Source organism: Sinohyriopsis cumingii, chromosome 19 (assembly GCF_028554795.1).
Source record: "Sinohyriopsis cumingii isolate HCF-2022 chromosome 19, ASM2855479v2, whole genome shotgun sequence".
Taxonomy (NCBI): Eukaryota; Metazoa; Mollusca; class Bivalvia; order Unionida; family Unionidae; genus Sinohyriopsis; species Sinohyriopsis cumingii.
In genome coordinates this window covers 68,128,203-68,150,189 of record NC_142979.1, presented here as the reverse complement: position 1 = coordinate 68,150,189, position 21,987 = coordinate 68,128,203, and the positions used below count along the sequence as shown (strand labels likewise).

At 34.8% G+C, this 21,987-nt stretch overlaps 1 protein-coding gene across 1 annotated transcript; it reads left to right on the top strand.

Moving 5' to 3' along the window:
* Nucleotides 1-2,885: 2,885 nt before the first annotated feature.
* LOC149775887 (UPF0390 protein zgc136864-like) lies at nucleotides 2,886-21,252 on the top strand. The gene is made up of 3 exons (XM_089943289.1): nucleotides 2,886-3,043; nucleotides 8,125-8,180; nucleotides 21,079-21,252. The coding sequence occupies exons 1-3, from the start codon at nucleotides 2,908-2,910 to the stop codon at nucleotides 21,229-21,231; spliced, it is 345 nt and encodes a 114-aa protein (XP_089799415.1). The 5' UTR covers nucleotides 2,886-2,907; the 3' UTR covers nucleotides 21,232-21,252.
* The last annotated feature ends 735 nt before the right edge of the window (nucleotides 21,253-21,987 follow it).

Genomic DNA, 21,987 nt, shown 5'->3' with positions numbered 1-21,987 from the left:
CTTTTAATGTTCCATTTAATTTTGTATACATATGAGTTTCAGTTACTTTTACCACCACCAACTACAACCAATACTTTTTGGGGTAACACACCACTTCACGTTAAATCTTTCACTAACTGTGCTACAGACAGACAAGATTTGCTACACTTGTATTTTTAGCTTCAATAATGACGATAGTTGTCACGCATTTCGTTGAAAGCCACAATTTCAACCGTTTTCCTCGTGATAACAATCTTTTTTAAAAAATTATATTTTCATTATTGTCTTGAAACTTTCCTTGCAAATCTGTTAAATGACCAGAGAGGTGTGCTCTGTTACTTTCAACATTATGCAATTGTTGTTTTCATTTAAATGTATTTGGGCTACATTCGTTTCTTTAGTAATATCTTTCTTTATATCTTCTGTCTCTTTGAACGTCTGATTTTATATGTTGTATCGTCGATTCAGCAATTGTCACTTTCATCGTCATAAGCTCGTAATTCTTTTCCTTCTCACGGAGTAAATAATTTGCGTTCTGCATATGGAAGTTTTCCACCTTGAATTATTTCGTAACAATCATCCCTTCGAGTTTCAGCTTCTCTTAATTGTTGACCAAACTGGTTATTTGTGCCGATTATTTGCATTTCAAGTTTCTTTTTCTTTGCGCTGTCAGTGTTCAAATGTTGGTTTTAACGGCTGTTGCAGTGTGCTCTCTTGAGTCATGAAATATTGTGGTATCCATTCATTGTCTTGTCTGTTTTGCCTTTTTTCTTCTTTTTGTTCTTGTTTTCGATCTTAGTCAAGTCCATTATGTTGCATCTACGTCGTATAATTATAGTAAACGTAACCGTCAAAGAGGTTACTGTTAATAATTTAATTGACATCAACAGTGAAAGCATTGACAACAAAAGTAAAAACCAAAGAGAGCTCGGTCAATGCAAGATCAGCAAAGGTCATAACCAGACAGATGCTGTTATCCAAGTTAGAACACCCCTGATGAACTAATCTACCAGTCGACTTGTTGTTGTTGTTGTATGGTTTAACGCCATTTTTCAGCACAAGATAGGCTATACATGGCGGCCAGTATAATTGGTGGAGGAAGAACCCTGGAAAACCCCGGGAAGAACCACCGACCCACGAGAAGCTACTGGCAGGCTTTCTCACGTACCCACGTTAGCCGAGCCTGAGACTCGAACTCACGCAGACAGAGGTGAGATGGCAGTGATCCGTAACGGTGAGCGCTTTAGACCACTCGGCCACTCGGGGCCCCACCAGTCGACTTGCTATATTTCTTTACAACGACTCGACAGTAACAAACAGAATGTTTAATATCAACAATGACAAAATTATTTGACTGGCAAGAAGTCTTTGTCGACTTATCTAAGATGTCAAAATACAGGAGTGAAAAAAATATGAGAAACACAAATGAGTACTACTCATCGCACCCCCTACTGTTTGTTATACCCACCCACCCACCCACCTCAAACACCGATTTTAAAAACGAAAATCATTTAAGTTATAAAAATATGCACAAAACTTAGTCTTTTCATTCGTCAATTGATAATTTCTAACATGATTTTCACCAAGGGATCCCTAATACTATTAACTTTATTGGCGTTTCAAAGCAAATAAAAGTTCTCGAAGTAAACAAGCAGACAGACTACTGACTGTCTTTTCTGGTTTCTATAACAGCCCATTTCATTATTTTCAAAATGTTATCTGCATCCAATAATTGCACTGTCTAGTTTTAATATTTCAATGACAAAAATTGAAGAAAAAAAGTAAAAAGGAGGAACTCTTGTATTTAAGTATTCAAAGAGTTGTAACTCCAAAATTGACGGAGTTACTGAGACTATCAGAAACGGTGAAAACATATTTCTTTATATTTTCCTTGTAAACACCGAAACGACCTTACAGATATGGCCACTGTATCATTTCATTCATCTTTTTATAATTTCTAACTTGGTTTTCGACAGGGTGTCCCAAACAATGTGGAGTAGCTGGAATTTTGAATCAAAAGGGAATTTCTTTAGAACACACTAAAGAAACTCCTTTTGATTCAAAATTCCAGGTACTCCACATTGTTTGGGACACCCTGTCGAAAACCAAGTTAGAAATTATAAAACGACGAATGAAATGACTAAGTTTGGTGTCCATTTATATTCTTGATACTTTTTTTTAAAATAAAAATAATCCATAAGGGTACAAACAAACGGGAGGGTGTGCAAATAACATAATTCATGAGATTTCACACTGCAGTGAATACGAGTAATTTGTATACCTCATATTTTACCCTTTCGGTGTTCTACTACTTTTAGCTCAGATCTTTTTTTCTTCTCTTTGAATATCTGGCCTGTCAGAACTTTGAAAGAGTCGTTCATATGCTTTTAAATCAGAAATTATTAATTGGGTGCGGGTAATATCTTAGGCGTGTATTGGTCAGCCATTATGCATCTGTATTTTAACACTTTTTAAGAACAGAAAATATATAAGAAAATTAAAAAAATGTGATCGTAAGTACTGTATCACTGATTGTCGACTTGTTTTATTATTGTTTACAGTCGGTAAAATAGCTCCAACGAGCTAATGTTTCTTATTATGTAATGTATCTCCGACCTTAAATAAAATTTGTCTATGTCTAACCACAGGAGTCTGACGTTTTATCAATAAAGTACGGCGAAATCTCTGACAATATGAAATCCCCTTATCGGTAAGTGTTTATTTATATTACCGATAAGGGGATTTCATATTGTCAGAGATTTCGCCGTACTTTATTGATCAAACGTCAGACTCCTGTGGTCTAACCGACGCATATGCTCGAAAGGGTCTGGAACAAAATTCTTAACGACGTCAGTGACGCGCTGAAAATATCAGTGTTCTGGGCCGAACCTAATTTTTGTCTACAGAAATCTGAAGCCCAGTCACAAAATGTCATTCGGTCTACCCCAACATTTATCCTGGATATTATATTTCATGGCGCAAGGGAAAGGAAAATTGAAATCCAATATTGGCGTGAACAGAAAAGAAAAGCGTCGTCATCAAAAGTTCACACTTAAAAAAGGAGGCATGAACTCTCTCTCTCTCTCTCTCTCTCAGCCGTGCGACTTCGTGTCGGCCTGTTTCCACGTTTTCTTCTCCTGTCTGCATGTAAAATCCTAAGTTTTCTAGTCATTTACATTTTTTTTTTTAGACACAGTCCACTTAATATAGGGTTCAGAATAAGTTTCGGCCTGTGTACCTAAGTTAGTAACATCTGTTTTCATCCCTTCATTGTAAGTTTCAGTTCAGTTGGTAGCCTGGTAGGTATGGAACGTGTTTTGTAGGGGTTTTATGTTTTGTTTTTGTCCAAAAAATCTACATATATTAACTATTTCATTCTGAAGGTATTGATGAGTAATTTTGCACAACTTTTTTTTGAATTCTTAAGAGAAAAAACTTTCTTTTAAGTTTTATGCTATGTGGCCACACACACACGTATGTATGTATGTATGCATGTATATATGTTCTTGTATGTTTCCCATAATAGGCCCCCTACTGGTTGTAAAATTAGGGTCGGTAGGTAGGGATTTTTTTGTAAACATTAAAAAATGTATATGATACTAATTAGTATATATATAATATGCTAAGTGCATCAAGTACTGTGCTAAACTGGCTCAGTTAGATCCCAAATCAATTTTGAGATATTTGTGGGAGTGTGTTAAAAATATTTTAAAATGATTTTATTAGTTTTTCTTTTTAACTAAGGGAATGGGGAAGTGCTATGGTCGACAGTTAAAAATAGGAATAGTGGGCCAAACAGAAACATATTTCTTTTTGGGTCTGTTAAGACATTTATGACTTCTGTTTCTGACTGTTCTAAGGTTGTTATTGTGCTAAATAACTAAAAGGCTTCCTTGTCATTTAATTAATTATTTAGATGGTTAAGAAAAACTTACAGTACAATCTTCCTGATGTAAAAATTGTTGCAGAATAAAACAATTGTTGAATTGATGAAATCAGTTGTACCTGGTGCAGCTGTTTCAGTGATTACACACAGAGTTACAAAAAGGTGATGTTACTCATGTATTATACCCTTGATTTTTTTAAAGCCTCTTTTTTTTCTCATGAAGAAACTAATTTTGACAATTTTTATCACAACAATTATTTGATTAGAAGTTGTTTCTAAAAATTAAAGTTGTTATGTATATTTGATTTAATTATATCTGATTTAATATATATGTATTTCAATTTAATTGTTTGTTTGTCAGTTTGAAATATTTTTTTAATTATTCATTACATGCTATTGTAATGTAAATTTATTCACTGGAGATGATACTTTTACCTAAAAATAGTTTGACTGTGACTGTTTTAGTAAACATTAGGTGTTGATCTAGATCGTGACCTTGATTCAAAATTAGTAACAACCACATAAATAAGTTCTATTTTTATTTTAAAATGATTGGTTTTTGTTGAGGTCATGATGAGATTACGTGTTTAAGATATAAACATTTTTTATTTTATTTTTATTTCTTAGAGTAAATTGATTGGTTTTCGTCAGGGCCATGCTGGGTGTATGTAATCTTTAACAAGTACATAATTTCTATGAGGTTCTGGAACATGATCATGTGTCCCCCTTTTGGTGTTTTAGAATACAATATAAGCTTTGTTTTGGGGAGATATTCTCAGTGTTAGCTGGGCTCTTACACTGGAAGTTATATGTTGTGCTGTTTGGAGTTATTCCAATTTACTTGGATTCAAAAGGATTAATTCTTTTTTTCTTGGAAAATATGTGTGCTCATGTGAAATTGTTGAACAAGGATAGTTTTTTTTATAAAAATGTATTCAGATTTCCAAAACTGGAGTGATATTTCTTGTTTCTACAAGGAACTGTAAACTTCAAAGCTACAGATTACAGCATACGTCATCGTCTTCCATCTTGGATTCTTTGTCAGGACTCGAACTTGAAATCATTAGAACATTTTGTTATTAGGACTTAAAAATTATTTTCCATGGATTATTCATGGATTATTTTTGGATTTGATTCTTAAAACCTTAAGTTCATATTTTTTTTATTTTTACAGAATTTTTCCAGGAAAATAAATTATTATATTTTTTCAAAGCTTGTTGTTTTCACTCTTGTGTTACTGTTTATTCGAGCCTAAACACGTAACATGTTGTTGTTGTTGTACGGTTTAACGCCATTTTTCAGCACAAGATAGGCTATACATGGCGGCCAGTATTAATGGTGGAGGAAGAACCCGGGAAAACCCAGGAAAGAACCACCGACCCATGAGAAGTTACCGGCAAGCTTTCTCACATATCCACATTGGTCAAGCCCAGTATTCAAACCCACGCAGGCAGAGGTGAGATGGCAGTGATCAGTAATGGAGAGCACTTTAGACCACTCTACCACTCGGGGCCCCTAACATGTAACATAAGAAAAGTAGTCTGTACATTGGTTTTATATGCTGAGTATCAATGGTAAATCCATATTACCAGAATTAGTTAAACTATTTTTATCGTAAGTCAGCACCAGTTTTCATGTATGTAAGAGGCATATACACAAGTACAAATATCTCTTGAATATTTGTGAAGTATTTTGGGAACTTCATCATATGTCATTGTTTTATTAAAAGAATGTAATATGAAACTACCCAAATTAATTTTTTAAACTTTGTATCTTGAGAACAGAATTTGATTGTGATATAAAGTTATAGCCCAGTTTTAATATCCCTACAATCGGCACTTGTTGGCATAATTTTTATTACTCAACTTTCTCTGCACCAACATCATGAAGCATACACAGCATTTGATTGTGTTATATGGCACTTTAGCAAATCATCACTACAGATCATTTTTTTTTTCTTCATCTCTTCTAGTTCAGGTGCTATTTTTCAAAGAATGGTTTATTAATAAGGTGAAAGACATTTTTTTTGTGTGCACATACACTCATTTCTGATTTGCTTTTTTGACCTCCTCGCCTCAAGCCATATAAACTAGGATTGTTGGTTTTAAAACATTTAAAAAACATATATACACAGTCAAACCTGTCATAATGGTCACCTTTACTCCACAGTCATCAATTCGGAGTGGCCATTCTAATTTTGCCCAGGCAAATTTCCCATTTAAATGCATGTATGTAACTGTCACCTGCCTTCTGTGGTCAGCATCTAATGGTATCTCCTTGCCTTAAGTGGTGCTTACAATTTGAATCACATTCTCTCTCTGCCTGAAAATTACAAATCAACCAATATGCACATAATCAAACAAATGCGTTATCTAGTCATAGAGTTTATTTTCCTTTTAGTTTATAGTTGTACTTTTAAGACTCTTTCATCTTTGTTGTAGCACAGTTGTAAACCAACACATTATATATATATATATGTATATGCCAAATACAACACATTAGATTATATGCCAAATACAGCATATTAGATATATATGCCAGATACAACACATTAGATATATATGCCAAATATAAAAATCTGAAATAAACCTTTTTAATCAAATGATAGCAAGTTTACTGCCTATGTCACTGAATTTGTGCTTTCATCAGTATTTTTACTTCTTCCTACAACACATTAATCATAAAGTTGTGAGGTTAATGGTTCACTTTCCTTTTAGTAAGTTGCACTGAAACTTTTAATAGGTTTTCTCTTACTGCAGCAAAATTACAAAACAACAAACTGTATATAAATCATTACATAAACTACACTAACCCCCTTTGTAACCCAGATAATGCATTTTTTGTTGTTAAAGAATGCCTTGTGCAGATATATCCTGTCATTCACTTTTGCAGTCTTCACACTCAACAGGGAACATAAGTCAAACAGGTAATCCCATTGGATTTGAGCCAAGGGAATTCTTTCTTCCATTTTTCTTCAGAATCATGTTCCACAGTTACTTTGCTGTGTTCAGGTTTCACATTCTTGGTTAGTGATTCATGGAGCTCATTGTTTTACCCTGGAAATCTTTTTCTTGTAGGAAAAGCATCGAGCTTCGTTTGTTTGGATAACATGTCACTGAGCCTGATGGAATAGTGGGAGAGCTCACAAGATCAGGGGAAGCTACTCCATCATAACAATGCCTAAGCTCAATGCAGACACATTGGCATCGCATGCCTTCTGCATTGGAGATGAACTAATCTTGATTGCCTTCTATGAATCCTTTGCGTCAAAAATATGAACAGAAGTTTGCCTCAATTTTTCGACATGCACCTTAGATGCACAACTGTGCATCAAGTGGAACACAATATCTGACAAAATATGTTCATCTTTGAGAAGAGATATGATTTACATCCCTTTTCATTAGGTTTAATGGCCATTCATTATTTAAAACTTACCTGTGAAGGCAAAGGAAGTTTTGGTTTTTTGGTCACAAAGAATATCAGTATATGACTTCTTTTGATTTTCTATTCATCTTTTGGTCTTGGCAATTTGAGAGACTAGCTAATCCTGATATTATTTTTAGAATGTAAGCAGGTCTTTCCAAGCCTATCTTATATGAATTGGCAAATAGAGATTCATTTATCTTTTTTACAGTCATAGGTAAGCTGTCAATATTGGAATTATTATTTTGACATGTTGCACAAAAGGAACTTAGGTCTGTTATTATTTTAAGTCAGTGACAATTTAATTAATAGGATGTGGCACAGTTTCTTGTGTAGAAATTACATTTGGGACAGAACATGTATGCATATTTGATGATTTTGATGATTAGTACACATAAAACAATTCTGATATGCTATTACTACTACTACTACTACTGCTACTTAGTAGTAGTAGTAATAAGAATAAATAAGCATGGAATTTATTCAAAAACCAATGTTAAAAAGTGAACCTATTTAAAGAGGTTATTTGTGCACAATGGTCAGTTTTGCCTTTTCCCATGGGTGGCTTCTAGATCCAGGTTTGAATGTGATGCTGTGTGTGTGTGTGTGTGTGTATATATAATAGTCAGCAACAATTTATATAGTCAGCAACAATATATCCCCTACTTATTTATAATATTTGCTGCTCTGTAACTGGATACAAGATTATGTAATTAGTTGTCTTACAAGACTATTAACTGAGTCTTTCACCTTCACCTTCCTTTTGTTCAGTGAAGTTGACATTGAAAGTTTCCAGATATATAGAGTAATTTTTAAAAATCTATTTTACATTGCAGCCAGATACATTGCACCAAAGAAGACAAAGGCTTTAGAGGCTGTCAGGTTAAAAAAGGTGAGATATAGACTACATTGTTCAAAAATTATCAAATGGGAGAGAAATATATTTCAAAGATCATCATTTGGGATGAGATATATACAGTATCTAAAGATATATTAAAAAGTTTCTCGATTGGCTGTTATTGAAAAATACAGCTGTGGTCATGTGTGGCGATCACAGTCAACCACCACCATTTGTTGGGTTATCTCTGCATGGATGGCTAAAGAATTTTTTGGATTATTACGAGGAGATAACTGACAATCATAGATCTCTTGATGTAGAATTATGGGAGTTTAAGAAATTAATCAGACTATAAAATTCAGTGTGGAATAATGCGTAAAATAATTTCAGAAACTTCTATGAATGATTTTCTGCAAGTGTGGAGACCAAATGATTTAATAGTGGCAAGTAGAAAGATAGTTCATGATACACTTCAACAACGGTTATTTCAGTTACATAAAGAAAAGTTTTTAGATCTATGTGTACCATTGTGTTATAGACCAGTTGATACACGACGACAGAATATCAAAGCTGATATACCAGGACAGACTGAGAAACAGAATCTCGTATTAAATGATGCTGTTGTAGTTGATTCTAGTGTTGTTGAGGATGTGCTTAGTATAGATAAATCCCCGTGGACACTGGGATACGCAATGACAATTCACTCATCTCGGGGGTTAACCATCTCTGATAGCGAGTTTGGATTGTCGATGATTGTGTTGAATGGTCAAACTTAGATTATCTCGCAGTGTCTTGAGTCAGAAAAATATCTCAGCTGCAGAGAATTGTCATAGACGTTACAGAAACCATTGATAAATGTCAAAGTGATAATTATATAGTAAGAAAAAAATTAGCTGGTTATAAACAAAATGACAAAAAAGAACAAACGCGACTTTGATTTTGATGTTGAATTTATCATAGCACTAACAGAGCAGCAGAATAATCATTGTTCAAGCTATAATGTTGTGGCTATATTCAAATAATGATCCAAGACAATTTACCATGGATAGAAAAGATAATAGTCTTGGTCGTACACACGAAAATGTGATTCTGACCTGTCTTGAGTGCAGTTGAAGTAGGGGTGCTAGTTAAGTGATCACAGTGGTAATTGTGTATCAATAGGAATTACTTGTAAATGTTCACACATAAATCCACGTTGAGGAGCAGTTGAATCTAATCTGTAGATTGCGGGTCTACCTATAGATTTAACCACACCGGAAATTTTGTGTGTGGTAATACTCCATATCGGATCAGTCGCTCTTTTTTTACCACCTTCATGTTCACCGGTTTCATATAAATATCTTACAGTCACATTACCCAATATTGGTTGTTTTGAAAAATCACGTTGTACGGGTATATGTTTTCTTGTGATTGTGCTAATATGTTTCATGTTGGTTGTGCGAGTAATTTCATTATTTGATGCAGCTATCACACTTGGTAATCTTGCAACCCATTCACTAGATCTCTTGTCTTGCATTATTTCCTTTGTGTATTGATATCCAAATAACCGCTCCATGAGTGTTCGATTAAATCGCTCAACAATTGCCGATCATGATGAATTGCACTATGTCCTTGTCTGATTTTGACATAATGTTTTTTCATCAGCGATGATACTGCACCTTGAAATTCTCTGCCAGGATCAACTTGTAGCAGCTGTGGCCATTGCAAGGGTCCACGTCGATAAATTCGTTCAAATGCAGAAGCTACTTCAGTTGCTGTCTTTGTTGATATCGGCCCTGCTTCCTTGTATCTGCTTGCAACATCAACGACAGCGCATATTTGTATGTTAATCGGCATCTTCCAATTTTGATAGTATTGTGTGGCAATACAAAATATCAGCCTGATGAACATCAGTAGGAACCCTAACATCAAAATGTGCATATTGAATTGTTTAAGGTGGTGGTAGATAAATTTGTCATATTGCCTGTCGTGCTAACCATTTTTCTGCAGCCACACATTTGACACCTGCTGCTTCGGTGAGTTTACTAATTGCTGCTCTACCCCTCCAGTATCCTCTTGGGCTATAATAGATTGACTCCATTATAATAATAATCGGTTGTTTAATTACCAGCTCCTAATACAAGCTTACTTTTCATCGCAGATCTCACCAACCAATTAGCTAATGATTCTTTAAAAGATTTATTTTTTTATGGAATTTAACGCATGAATTAATTTTACATCTGCAATATGTCTATCTTGTTGGTTTTTACTTTTATAAGTTACATCATGAGTGTGACACACATTATCAATAGCATTTACTGGATACTCACCTGGTTTTGGTTGATCTTGGTTATCAAACCTGATATCAAGTCGAGGACCACAGTAATTATATCCTGGAAGATGTTTTTCTCCTGGGTACTTAGCCCATGGTGTTCCTGGTAATTTTGTTAACTGGACGGCAATATCACCTCCTCTTTTTTTAATATATTGTTTGGATTAGAAATAAATTTAAATTTCTTTGTATCACATTGTTCACAGTTACCTGTAACTGCTGATCTGTTATTTTATGTTATAATAGTTGTTAGTCCACTTGTGGGAGTACACGCCCTGCATTTCACACAATATAAATCCATATTATTTATTATATTTCTACAACATGAATGTAATTGATTTCTCAGTGACACGAAAGCAAGAGCCAGTCAAGCATCATGCTGCGCTACCAAATTCTGTCCAAATGATCATAATAGGTCCATCTGGGTCTGGTAAAACGCAACTACTGTTTAATTTCATAATGAGATGGATCAGATGGGACAAGTTGTACTTAGTAGCTCCGTCTGTAGATGATCAGCTATGCTACGATGTACTTAAAGACTTTAATGAAAACGCAAAGTTGTTGGATGAAAACGGTGATGATGTTATTGAATTTATTACTGATATTAATGAAGCGCCATCTGTTTATGATGTTGATGGATTTATTAATAATTTAGTTGTATACGATGAAGTAATGCTGGATAAGCAATCAATTCCTGCTAGAATATTTTCACGTGGTAGACATAAAGACACAGATGTAATTTATGTAACCCAGTGGTATACACAAATACCAAAGTTGATCAGAGATAACTGCAATATTTTAGTTGTATTTAAGGGAGCTGATACACATACTCTGCAAAATATTCATCAGACAGGTGCAGCAGAGATATGGACATAATTAAGTTTAAAAATTTATTTAGTCGGGTTCAGTTATCCCCGCATGGTTTCACAACATTAACTTCGTATAATATCGAATCGGTCTTGATAAAAATTTGAATTAATAGCAGCAGAGAGGGCGAAGTCTCATTCGGCACCCACTCACTGTGATCCCTTTTTTTTGCAATTTTTTTTGTGATTTTCAGGAAGGCTTATTTTTGCAATTTGAGAGTGAGTCAGTTAGTCTGTTCGCCCTCTCTGCTGCTTTTGGTATCTGTTTGAACACTGCTAAATCATACTAGTGGTATAATAATATATCAATATAGTAGCTTACTTCCTAATCAAAATTTTTGTTGTTGAGAATGTTGCACATTGGTATTTTAACCCAAACTGCTACACTTGTTCTGAAGCAATTATTGTTGTTGTTGTTATGGGTTTGATGTCATTTTTCAGCATTGATATATTGTACATGACAACCAGTATATTCAGTGGCTGCAGAAGCCAGAAAAACCCTGGGAAGAACCACAACTAATGGGAACTTGTTGGCAAGCTTTCTCACATTCCCATACTGGCTGAAGCCCGAGACTCAGGTCTATTCAGACAGAAGTGAGATGGCAGTGAAGGCTAGTGCTTTAGACCACTCAGCCACCTGGGGCCCCAACAATTTTTGTTGCTTAAGATATTGCATGTTTTGATGAAGAACACGGTAGCCTGTCAGACAACACAGTAGCCTGTCAGACATGTAATTTAGTAATTAGGAAGGACATCCAATATGTCAGATGTCAGTTGTCACATATAAACACCAGTTTTGTGAGATCAAAAGGTTACTGAGCCTACTGATGTTTATAAATACTGGTTTCCTGAAATTAAGGGATATTTCAACCAGAGAGAAGCTTTACCCTTGACTGCTCATTATTTTCTTGATCTCAGAAAAGCAGTTTATCAGTAAGAGATGACACATGATGATGGTATATTTCTTGTCTAACATACTTCTTAAAGAGTTTTATCACATATACAGTGTTACACAATGAATGCAGTCTTGTGGGTTTCCTGCAGTTTTTGTCCTATATTCCCCAGATCTTGACATTGGACATGCTTTTTCATTGGAAAATGATAAAAAAATAAGCTGATTACTTTTCATCCATGTCTCTGTTGGTGCTAGCAGTGGTGAAAGCTGCGAAAGGTGATAGAAAAACTGCGAGATGGCTATGAACATAAATTTTAAAAGAACGTATCTGGCTAAGACAACATTCAAGGTTGTGGTAGTTTGCTGATATCTAATATAAACTATGTGACAGCTGTTAGTCTAACGTAATGTCGAGGTTAAAGTCACCACTACAGCATGGAACATATAATTTATTTTACAGTTGGAATACAGTAAAACCTGTCATGAGCGACCTCTGCTATGAGCGACCACCTGTCATGTCCGACCGCAATCGTAATGCACGGATCGATTTTACTATATAAACGCTCTGTTATGAACGACCACCTGCTGAACGCGACCAGCGACCGCGATTTCTTGGCAAAATATGCATTTTGACACTGCTATGAACGACCGCATCGCCAAAAAATCAAAACAGATTGACACCACTGACCTTAACTTAATCCTTTGTAAACACTAGAGCTCGGGATAAATGTAGTATGCAAACAAAGTGCACATTAAATAACACTATAGTTGAACAACCATATATCGGGATAAACACCTCTAACCATCATTTAATCCTTTGTAACAAAGACGGCAAAAATAGCAAAGATTGCTCTAATAAAGTATTTAAAAATAATTTGTCTTGCTACAGTACCAGTTTTGTGAAATTTACAACTCCAGCGTACGGTGTCATTTGTAAACTGCAGTAAACCAGACTAAAGTACATGTCACTAACCGCCATTGTAGTGCCGAAGTCATGTGAATAGCCAGTACGAGTAACATCAAAGGGAGTAATGATGGATATACGCAGTCAATTTAGAGGTTTGTATTTTTTCTTTATCTGTATGAAAACTCACAAAACGCCGGTAGTCCTTATGTCCAAGTGAGAAATCGTTTAAAAGGGCTTCAGTGTTGGTTTGAGTACGTCGTTTGCTTTCCAGTTAATCCATAATGCCTGGAGGGTGAATGAGCTCATTGTCTTTAATACTAGTAAGTGAGAATCATTTCCGGATTTTTTTAAAATTATTTTTTATTTCTTTTGTTAGCGTTTCACCAAGCCACAATCTGTTTACGTGGTGCAGATGGTCGGAACATTTGTTTATCGAGCTATAACGCTGTTGATTTAAATAAATGTACAGTATTGTTTCCTGATGAGTTAATTATGTATTTTGGTTTCATTCATTGGTACATAATATATATTTATTCCACAATTCCCCAAAACCTGATCAAAACCTATAGTCTTTATAACGTCAACACTAATAACAACGGCAGAATCTCCGCTGAAAAAAAGAAAAATTTTAACACTGGAAGAAAGGATTAATGTCATTGAAAGAAATGAAAAAGGTGAGACCACTCGCAAAATAGCAGTCAGGATAAAGCGTCGGTAAAACGCAAGTTCAAAATGTAATCAAAGACAAGAAGTCCATTAGAAACGAATGGCAGAAAGGTGCACAAGCACAGAGGAAATATGCCACGGCACGACGGACAGTTTACGGAGATCTGAACGAGCGAGTATGGGAGTGGTTTTGTGTTGCAAGGAGTAAAAACATACCAGTAAGTGGAAAGTTGATTCAGGAAAAGGCAATAATTGAGATACATCTTCAGACCAAAGAGCTGAGTAAAACATGTCAACAAAGAAGTATAATGGATTTCTTTTAAAAAAAACAGTGAATAAGTGTATAAAATAAGATATATACATCATATCTAACTGTTCATTTTTTGTACATATTAATGTGATGTTGAAATATAAATTTTATTCTCGTTGTTTGATAGATGTATATCTTTATTATATAAAGATATTTTGAGAGGAATGCATGCATTATTTAACAAGATTCATGAATAAAGGATATGATACATGTACAGTGAGTATGGGTATTAATTATTTTTCAACAATGCTAACTATTGACCCTGAAAACCAGTCCATTTTCACACACCTCTTATGAGAGACCACCTGTCTTGAGAGACCACTTTTGGTTGGCAGAAGGGGCGGTCTCTCATAACAGGTTTTACTGTACTGACAAAATAGACCAAATTCATGCAAACACACAAGTTATTGAATGAATGATTTATTAATATACATAGGTTTAGTATGTGAGGAAGTTGTTGTTTTAATTACAGGGCTAAAACAAATTCTTTATCCAGACAAAACAGAAGGACCAGTGAGATGGTTTGAGGGAGAAATAAAGTGTAAATATATGTTTCATTAGAATATACAATATATTGAATTGAAATATCAATAAAGTTAATATCTGTAATGTTTTTACTGTCAACAACAGAAACTTTGCCTGACCTATGCTGTACACGTGTTTTGAAATTTAGGGATACATTGCTGCACATAACTTATAAATGCAATGTGCAATGTGTTTTTTGGCTGGTTAAAAACTTACATAAACCAGCCAGTATCAACACATAACCTTTAAAGATTTTTTTAATGGAGCATTTTCATGAGAGCTTTTCAAAAGTATTGCAGTTTATTTATCTGTTTATTTCTTAATTCACTTGTTAGCTTGAAATTAATGTTTTTTTTATACTTGTAATTCTCGTATCTGTTAGTACTGTTGATTCTTGTAAAGAAATAACAGTTATTTTATTTGGAATTACTGGGATATTACCCAAAAGACAACTACTATATTTACCATATATGTTTGGACTCCATATTTGTTGGGACACCATCAGTTAATATTTAAAGAAATTTTTTTGTGCCTGTATCATCTGGGACACATCGTTTCTTTTTGAGTCATTAGTTGTGGGACATCTTTTAAATCATTTGAAAATTTCATGCAGAAAATACTCCAACCTAAATTTTATTTTAAAAATAAAATAAATAAAACTGTGTACTTGAGATAAACTCTTTAATCCACTGCATCATCATCTCATCAAGCCAACCCTTCTCCTGCACATGTACTATCCATCCTTTCAGTGCATGAATACATGCCATGAAAAATCATCATTGGAGGCAACAAATCTGAAGCGGAAACTGCAAGGACTAAAGTCATTTGTTTAAAAGATCCAGTCATGCTAATTCTCAGTTTTAATTCCCATCTTAATGACAGTCTGTCCAGGAATGAGATCAAAATACACTGGAATTTCATCCGTGGTAATGATCATATTGTTAGAGAAATGTTCTCTTCTGGCCTTCATGAATTCATCAAATGATTTTATTTTCTCTAATTCTTCTGGTCGATGCTGGGTCATCAATGTCCAAAACATGAATCACTATATTGTGTAATATAAAAATTCTTTATTTTCAAAATTCCCATGAATACCAATAAAAAGGAACCAAAGTTGGCTTCCCTCTGTCAGCTTACTTTGTATATATAAAAAAATTAAGCAAAAATTGGCACACTTAAAAGAATTCAAATCCAGCTTCTGAAGTCAGCTTGCTTTGTAATAAAATAACCTTTGTATTTGATATCCTGTTGCTGAGTTCAAACAATGAGTTTATTGCTTCCTGCCAGTTTTGTTTATTCACCTCATGGGCTTCTATTTGCTTGGCATTTGTTGTCATAATTAATACAAGTGGGCATTGATGTCTGTGGGTAAATAGTATCCACAGCGATAACTTAATTTTAATAATACTTTTATTTTAACCCATGCTGATGAAAAGATGGTCACTTGCACTCACAGTGAATGTATTTTCAGATAATGATTTTTATGTGTGAGTTACTGTCATATAGCTAAGCTGGATGTAGTACAATCTTGGTTATTTTGCACCCAACACTGTGTCGCACATGAATGGCTGATACCTTCAAGCAGTCAGTTGATATTTCCCTCTCTTGTTTGTGATTTTGTTGGATCCAATTTTCGGTCAGATAACACATTCAAACATTTGGGACACCATATTTACTGGGACACCATCAGTTAATTTTTAAAGTAATTTTTGTGTGCACTGTATGTTCTGGGATACATCATTTTTGTTTTAGTCATAAGTTATGGGACACCTTTTAAATCATTTGAAAATTACTTAGCAAATTCATGTAGATGAACAATGTGTCATGTTTTATCTGACTTAAGCGATACATGCATGCTACAGTATGGATGCCTACACTACATATAAGGAGTTCATAGATATATTTTTTCTTCACTTCTCATGATGATAAAAGTTTAATTACTTTCATTTTGTCATCAAATAAGTGTTTTGTTTGTCTATTATTTTGCAACATTGGGGCTGGGGGGTAAATTCAGCACAAAAATTTATTTTGTTTCTTAAGTCTTGGGGCATATGACCTAGGCGAAAAAAAGCAGGGAAGGAAAAAATTAATTATTTTATCTTGTCCATTTGAGTATTGGTGTAATTTGTGGATCATCCCTTTCCCTCCCTCTCTTCCATATTATCTGGATTTCTTTTAAAAAGTTGCAGATATTCAAACAGATAATGCAGAAGTGCAGATATGTTTTATAATAAAAATTCACATTTATCCCATTTACTTTTCTGTTCTAGGATAGACCCACTAGTGATTAAGCAGAATACATTGATATGCGTGCTAGGTCATAGAAAGGCAACATATTGTTACAGTTTTCTTTTGTAAGAAATTGAAAACACAGTTTATTTACATTCCTCTCTTTGTGTCACTTATGTGCCCATTACCAATGTCCAGATATTATATTGTAAGAAACTGGTGTCAATACCCCAAATAAAAACAAGATTTGGTTACATGGGTTTAATAGATAAACACTTTTGAGGTATGTTAGAATGGCTAGAATTGTAGTACATTTACAATTTTTACAGTACAATATTACACTGCACAATTTCAGCTGGCAATCCTTATGCCTAGTCTATAGATATTTATAACATCCTAGATTAATGTCAGTGTCAAAGAATTTTAGGTTAAGAATAAGTGCATTTCTCTGTAAGTGCTTCCAGTACATCCTGAATCTTCAAATTCCTGTCTTGTAGCCTCCAAGATTCCAAGACTGCATCCCTTGTACACCCAGTAATTAGCCAAGGTCACCTCAGATTCTGGATACTCAGAATTATTCTCATATTCAAATATCTTCATATTGAAGAAAATAAAAATAAATGAAACCATTACGTAGCAACAATTATGGTCAGTGAAATTTATTATTGTTACTGTAAGCTTTTATCCTTTATCCTTGAATGTATTGATTTGATGTCCATTATAATACTCTGTCCTTTCTAATCAGGACACCTAACCTTTCCGGTGGCCTTGTCGTTAGAGCATCTGCCTTGGATGCAGGAGGTTGTGGGTTCGATCCCCAGCCAAGTCATACTAGATGTCACGAAATTAAACTCTTTTATTTATTGAATACATGTACTCGGGTTTCGTTTTTTGTGTACAACAATTCCTGAGGGTGATTTATGTATATTGTGTCGTATTTTGAAATAGTGAGTTCGGTTCATCCCATGGAGCACGTGCAAATTGCTCTGGATGGGACAAACCAAATGCCTACATTGCACATACTGTCTGTGTATAAATACCTCACCGTATGTACATTTCTTTACAATACGAAATAATCTTGTCAGCGGGTAGTCTGCTTCAAGGACTTGCACATCTTCAGCTGTAGAGGTATGTAAGTTTATTAATTTCTAGTCTACAAGTTATAACTACTGTATTACCACATTTATTTTTGTATGTTTGCTATGTAGCTTTGGTTTACGCAGTATAATGCACATATTTCTGTTCTTATTTTTGACTTAGCAAGGGATTTATATTAGTAATGTAAAGCTACATTGTTTTTAAGAACTGTTTAATATAGTAGGATTCTTATTGAGCAGGATTAGGTTTATTTTTGAACCTGTCATTTTGTAATTATTGTGCTGATAATGTAATCTATATAACTTACTGTGTATAACGTCATTACTTTATTATGCCTGTGTCATGTATAGTACACAATATTGGATATATTTTCAGCTGTCTGTGACTGGAGTGTCTCTGTCTGTAACCGGAGTGTCTGTGTCTGGAGTGACCAGAGTGTCTCTGTCTAGTGTTGAATGTCTGGAGTGTCCGGAGGGTCTAATGTCCGGGGTGTTCAGAATGTCTAACGTCCGGGGTGTCCGGAGGGTCTAATGTCTGGGGTGTCCAGAGGGTCTAATGTCCGGGGTGTCCAGAGTGTCTAATGTCCGGGGTGTCCGGAGGGTCTAATGTCCAGGGTGTCCGGAGGGTCTAATGTTCTGAGTGTTCCAGGTGTCTGGAGTCTGTAGCAGCTGTGAAGCTGAACTGTAGCAGCCATGGAGCTGAAACAGTGTACTGATGACAGAGTGTATCTCCGTACATATAATTTGTTAGCTATGGGCTAATTTGGGGGTTCGTAAAACCCAGTGTATCTTTCAGGACTGTAAAGATGAATTGTATATCTGTCTTTTATGACCATAATTTTGCTACCTGAGCGAATGCATTTTACTACATGAGTAAAATTTTACATCGTTTACTACCCGAGTAAACTATATCCATTGTTTCATTATCAAATCGTTGTGAACCATTCACCCCTTGTCTTTATATTTGCTAAATTAATTTATTTGTATTTTTCATCATTAAGTCTGTGCATTCTTATGTTAATCAGATCCAATGTTTGGATTATTTATATGTACGCATATTTTCATAATTAGCTCATTCAAGTCATCCATTATTAAACACTGTATTTATATCATCATCAAAAGTGTTCTATTGTGAATCTGAAAATCCCACCCAGTTATCTTGTTACACCAGAGACTTATAAAATTGGTACCTACAACTGCCTCACTTAGTGCTCAGCATTAAGAGGTTAGTGTTAGGACTGGTCGGCCTGGTGTCAGGATAATGTGACTGGGTGAGACATCATGCTACATGTCTGCAGCATGATGCCCCAGTGCTAGACATCACTATAAACTGCCACACTGCAGACATCATAGTGATATGACTGAAATTTTTTTAAAGGTACATCAAAAGTCCAAAACACACACACACACTAACCAGGACACCTGGACATGAAATTTTCCAATCAGGACCCTTCAGGGCTGTACAAATTTTGTTGTCTGACATCCAGGATTAATCCCATGTCTCATTTGGACAAGTACCTTGCAGCTGAAATTTAGTCCAGAGCAAGTGCTTTATTTTTTCAAACTCAGACTTTTAAATTATACTAAAAATAGTAACTTCACTCAGTGCTCTTAAAGAACAAGTTTACTTATCCTGCAACTAGAGTAGGACAAGGGGGAAATTTATGAATGGTTGTGTCCTTTGTCTGCAGTTGACATGGGCCACTTGACACATTCACTGTTGCAAGATCAATAATATCAACTGATTACCTGGTGTTCAAAGCCTGTTTCCTGGAATAATTGGGAAAACCAGTCAAATTGTAAAGAAGGGTGTGTTGCGTTTATCCACCCAAACATGTCATATTTTCTCAAATATTCTTAGTGATCAATCTGGAAAACAGTCCTGTGACAAAGTTTATTCAGATGTCATTTAAAATATCAAAACTTAAGTGCATGCTGTGTTTCATGACAGATCTAAACATGGCTCATGATTACCAATCCTAGCTACTATACAATATCATGGCCTCAACAGACATTTAAACAGATGAACAAAGAAGGTAGCCTACTAATGTTAGTACTATATTTATCTGTAAACAAGTGTAATATTTGAAGAACTTCAGAGGAGGACTGCATGTACATAGTCCAAGTTGTACAGTGAAATTTGTTAGAAAATTCCTTGCTGAAAGAAAAACGTGAAGTATTCATATTTGTAAATAGTTTATTTCTTGGTACAGTAAAAACATTCAGTTTATTATCAGTCTGTTTTGCCTCATCAAGTTATGTCTCGGATGTTTTCAGCAAATCACCTTGAACTGGATGGTAATAAGCAATGGATCTAAATTAAAATGGTAAATAAGAAAACATATTCTAGCTATTATTTTTAATTTTCTTTACACTAATTTTATTTTGCAATCATTTATACCAAAAGTTTAAAGAAGGCAGAGAAAGTATCCTGGAGTGGACTCAGAGTAGGAGAAATTGTTAAATCTTTGTCTTGGACAAATAGGTGAAAAAAATTATTACAGCCCTGCCATGAGGACTCCTTTCAAAGGTTTGCAGTGAGCTGTTTACATTTTTGTGGCTTTCTTGCTAAATAAACAATGGGTTTTAATAAAATATAAGTCTTTTATTATCTTTATGCACTGTAATGCCTGGTGACATGCAGATAGCTCAAATATTGTATGAGTTTTCAATTACAGTTAAGCTAGCTCCAAAAGCAAATATTTCCAAACCTTAATGTCACACATGGGGATATTATTTTACCATCTGTCTGTTTGTCTGTCATTGTATCCATGCCTATATCTCTGCTGATACAAGTATATTGCCCATTAGTTAACAAGCTGCAAGAAAGTTATTTGAGGTTCCTGACATTTGGGTCATGATGAGCTGTGTGTGTATGTTTGTGGTCACCAGCTGAAATTGCACACAAATTTCGGTTAACCATGACATTTTTTTATACATACCTTTTATATGCAGTCATAGCAGTACGATATATATGTACATCTATTTAACACCCCTGGGTCAGTGTTGTTGGGTTAGGAAGGATGTTCAGAGAGGAGGGATTGTAATTGATTATGACCATACAAAGTGGGGAATATTTGTTAAAGGCAAACCATGAAGGTTGCTCTGGTTTGTAATTAATTATTTATATATCTGTGTATTTTCAGACCCTTGAAAAGGCCATTAAGACAAATATTGAACAAGAGATTACTATGAAAGCCAAGTCTGTGGAATCAAAGCAATTCAACATCATCAGATCTCCACAAGATGAAGTGAAGATGGAAACTTCAGCTGGAGGCAGTAAACCCAAGAAAAAATAAAAATTTAAATTGTTTTGAAAATGTATGTTTATTATTTTATCTTACCACTCAGCTTATTTACCACTGTTGCATTATAGACTGTTGTCTCACCTGTCTTAGTAAGGTGAGACATAGAGGTTGTTGTCTTTCCTGTCATTGTATTTTAAGAAACAGGTATCATTCTTAAACAGTTGCAGCATACACTTTAGGCTGCAGAATTTGTGTCTTCCTCAGCTATAACTACAAACCAGGTTTGATACAAGAAAATACAGTCATCTTGATTGTGATATCATAGATATAGACCATTCTATAATTGTACAAAAATGTAGTATGGATCTTTGGTTTTGAAATCAGTCTCATTGTCCTGACAATCGGCTAGTCATCCTGATAAGTAGTAAAAATCTATGTGCATATGCACAATTCACTGTGCTTATGAGTTCATTAAAATAGCAAACCTAGGACCCAAGGCCAAGTAATGAGTGTGTTTAGAGCTTGAATATGCAAAGATGCAGTGCTTGATCAGAGTCTGTTCTGGTTTTGGTGTTCACAAGACATCAAAGGCTAATTAGGACCAAATGTCATAAATAACAGTAATTTAGTGAAAATTACCTATTGATATGAACATCTAATCCAATTGAGAGAAGTAGGGACTAAAAAGATTTTAAAGATGGTCACTGTTGTAGCCATGTTAGACATTATACTGCATTTGCTGTGTCTTGGAATAGTTTTTAGCTCTGCTGGTCATAGACTAGAAGAGAACCCCAGTTGCCTGACTGG

Excerpts from the sequence above, each read along its gene's own strand:
- LOC149775887 (XM_089943289.1), top strand. The coding sequence starts at position 2,908 with ATGTCATTCGGTCTACCCCAACATTTATCCTGGATATTATATTTCATG. Across the intron at positions 3,044-8,124 it reads GTTCACACTTAAAAAAGGAG|CCAGATACATTGCACCAAAG; the intron begins GCATGAACTCTC and ends TTTACATTGCAG. Across the intron at positions 8,181-21,078 it reads AGGCTGTCAGGTTAAAAAAG|ACCCTTGAAAAGGCCATTAA; the intron begins GTGAGATATAGA and ends GTGTATTTTCAG.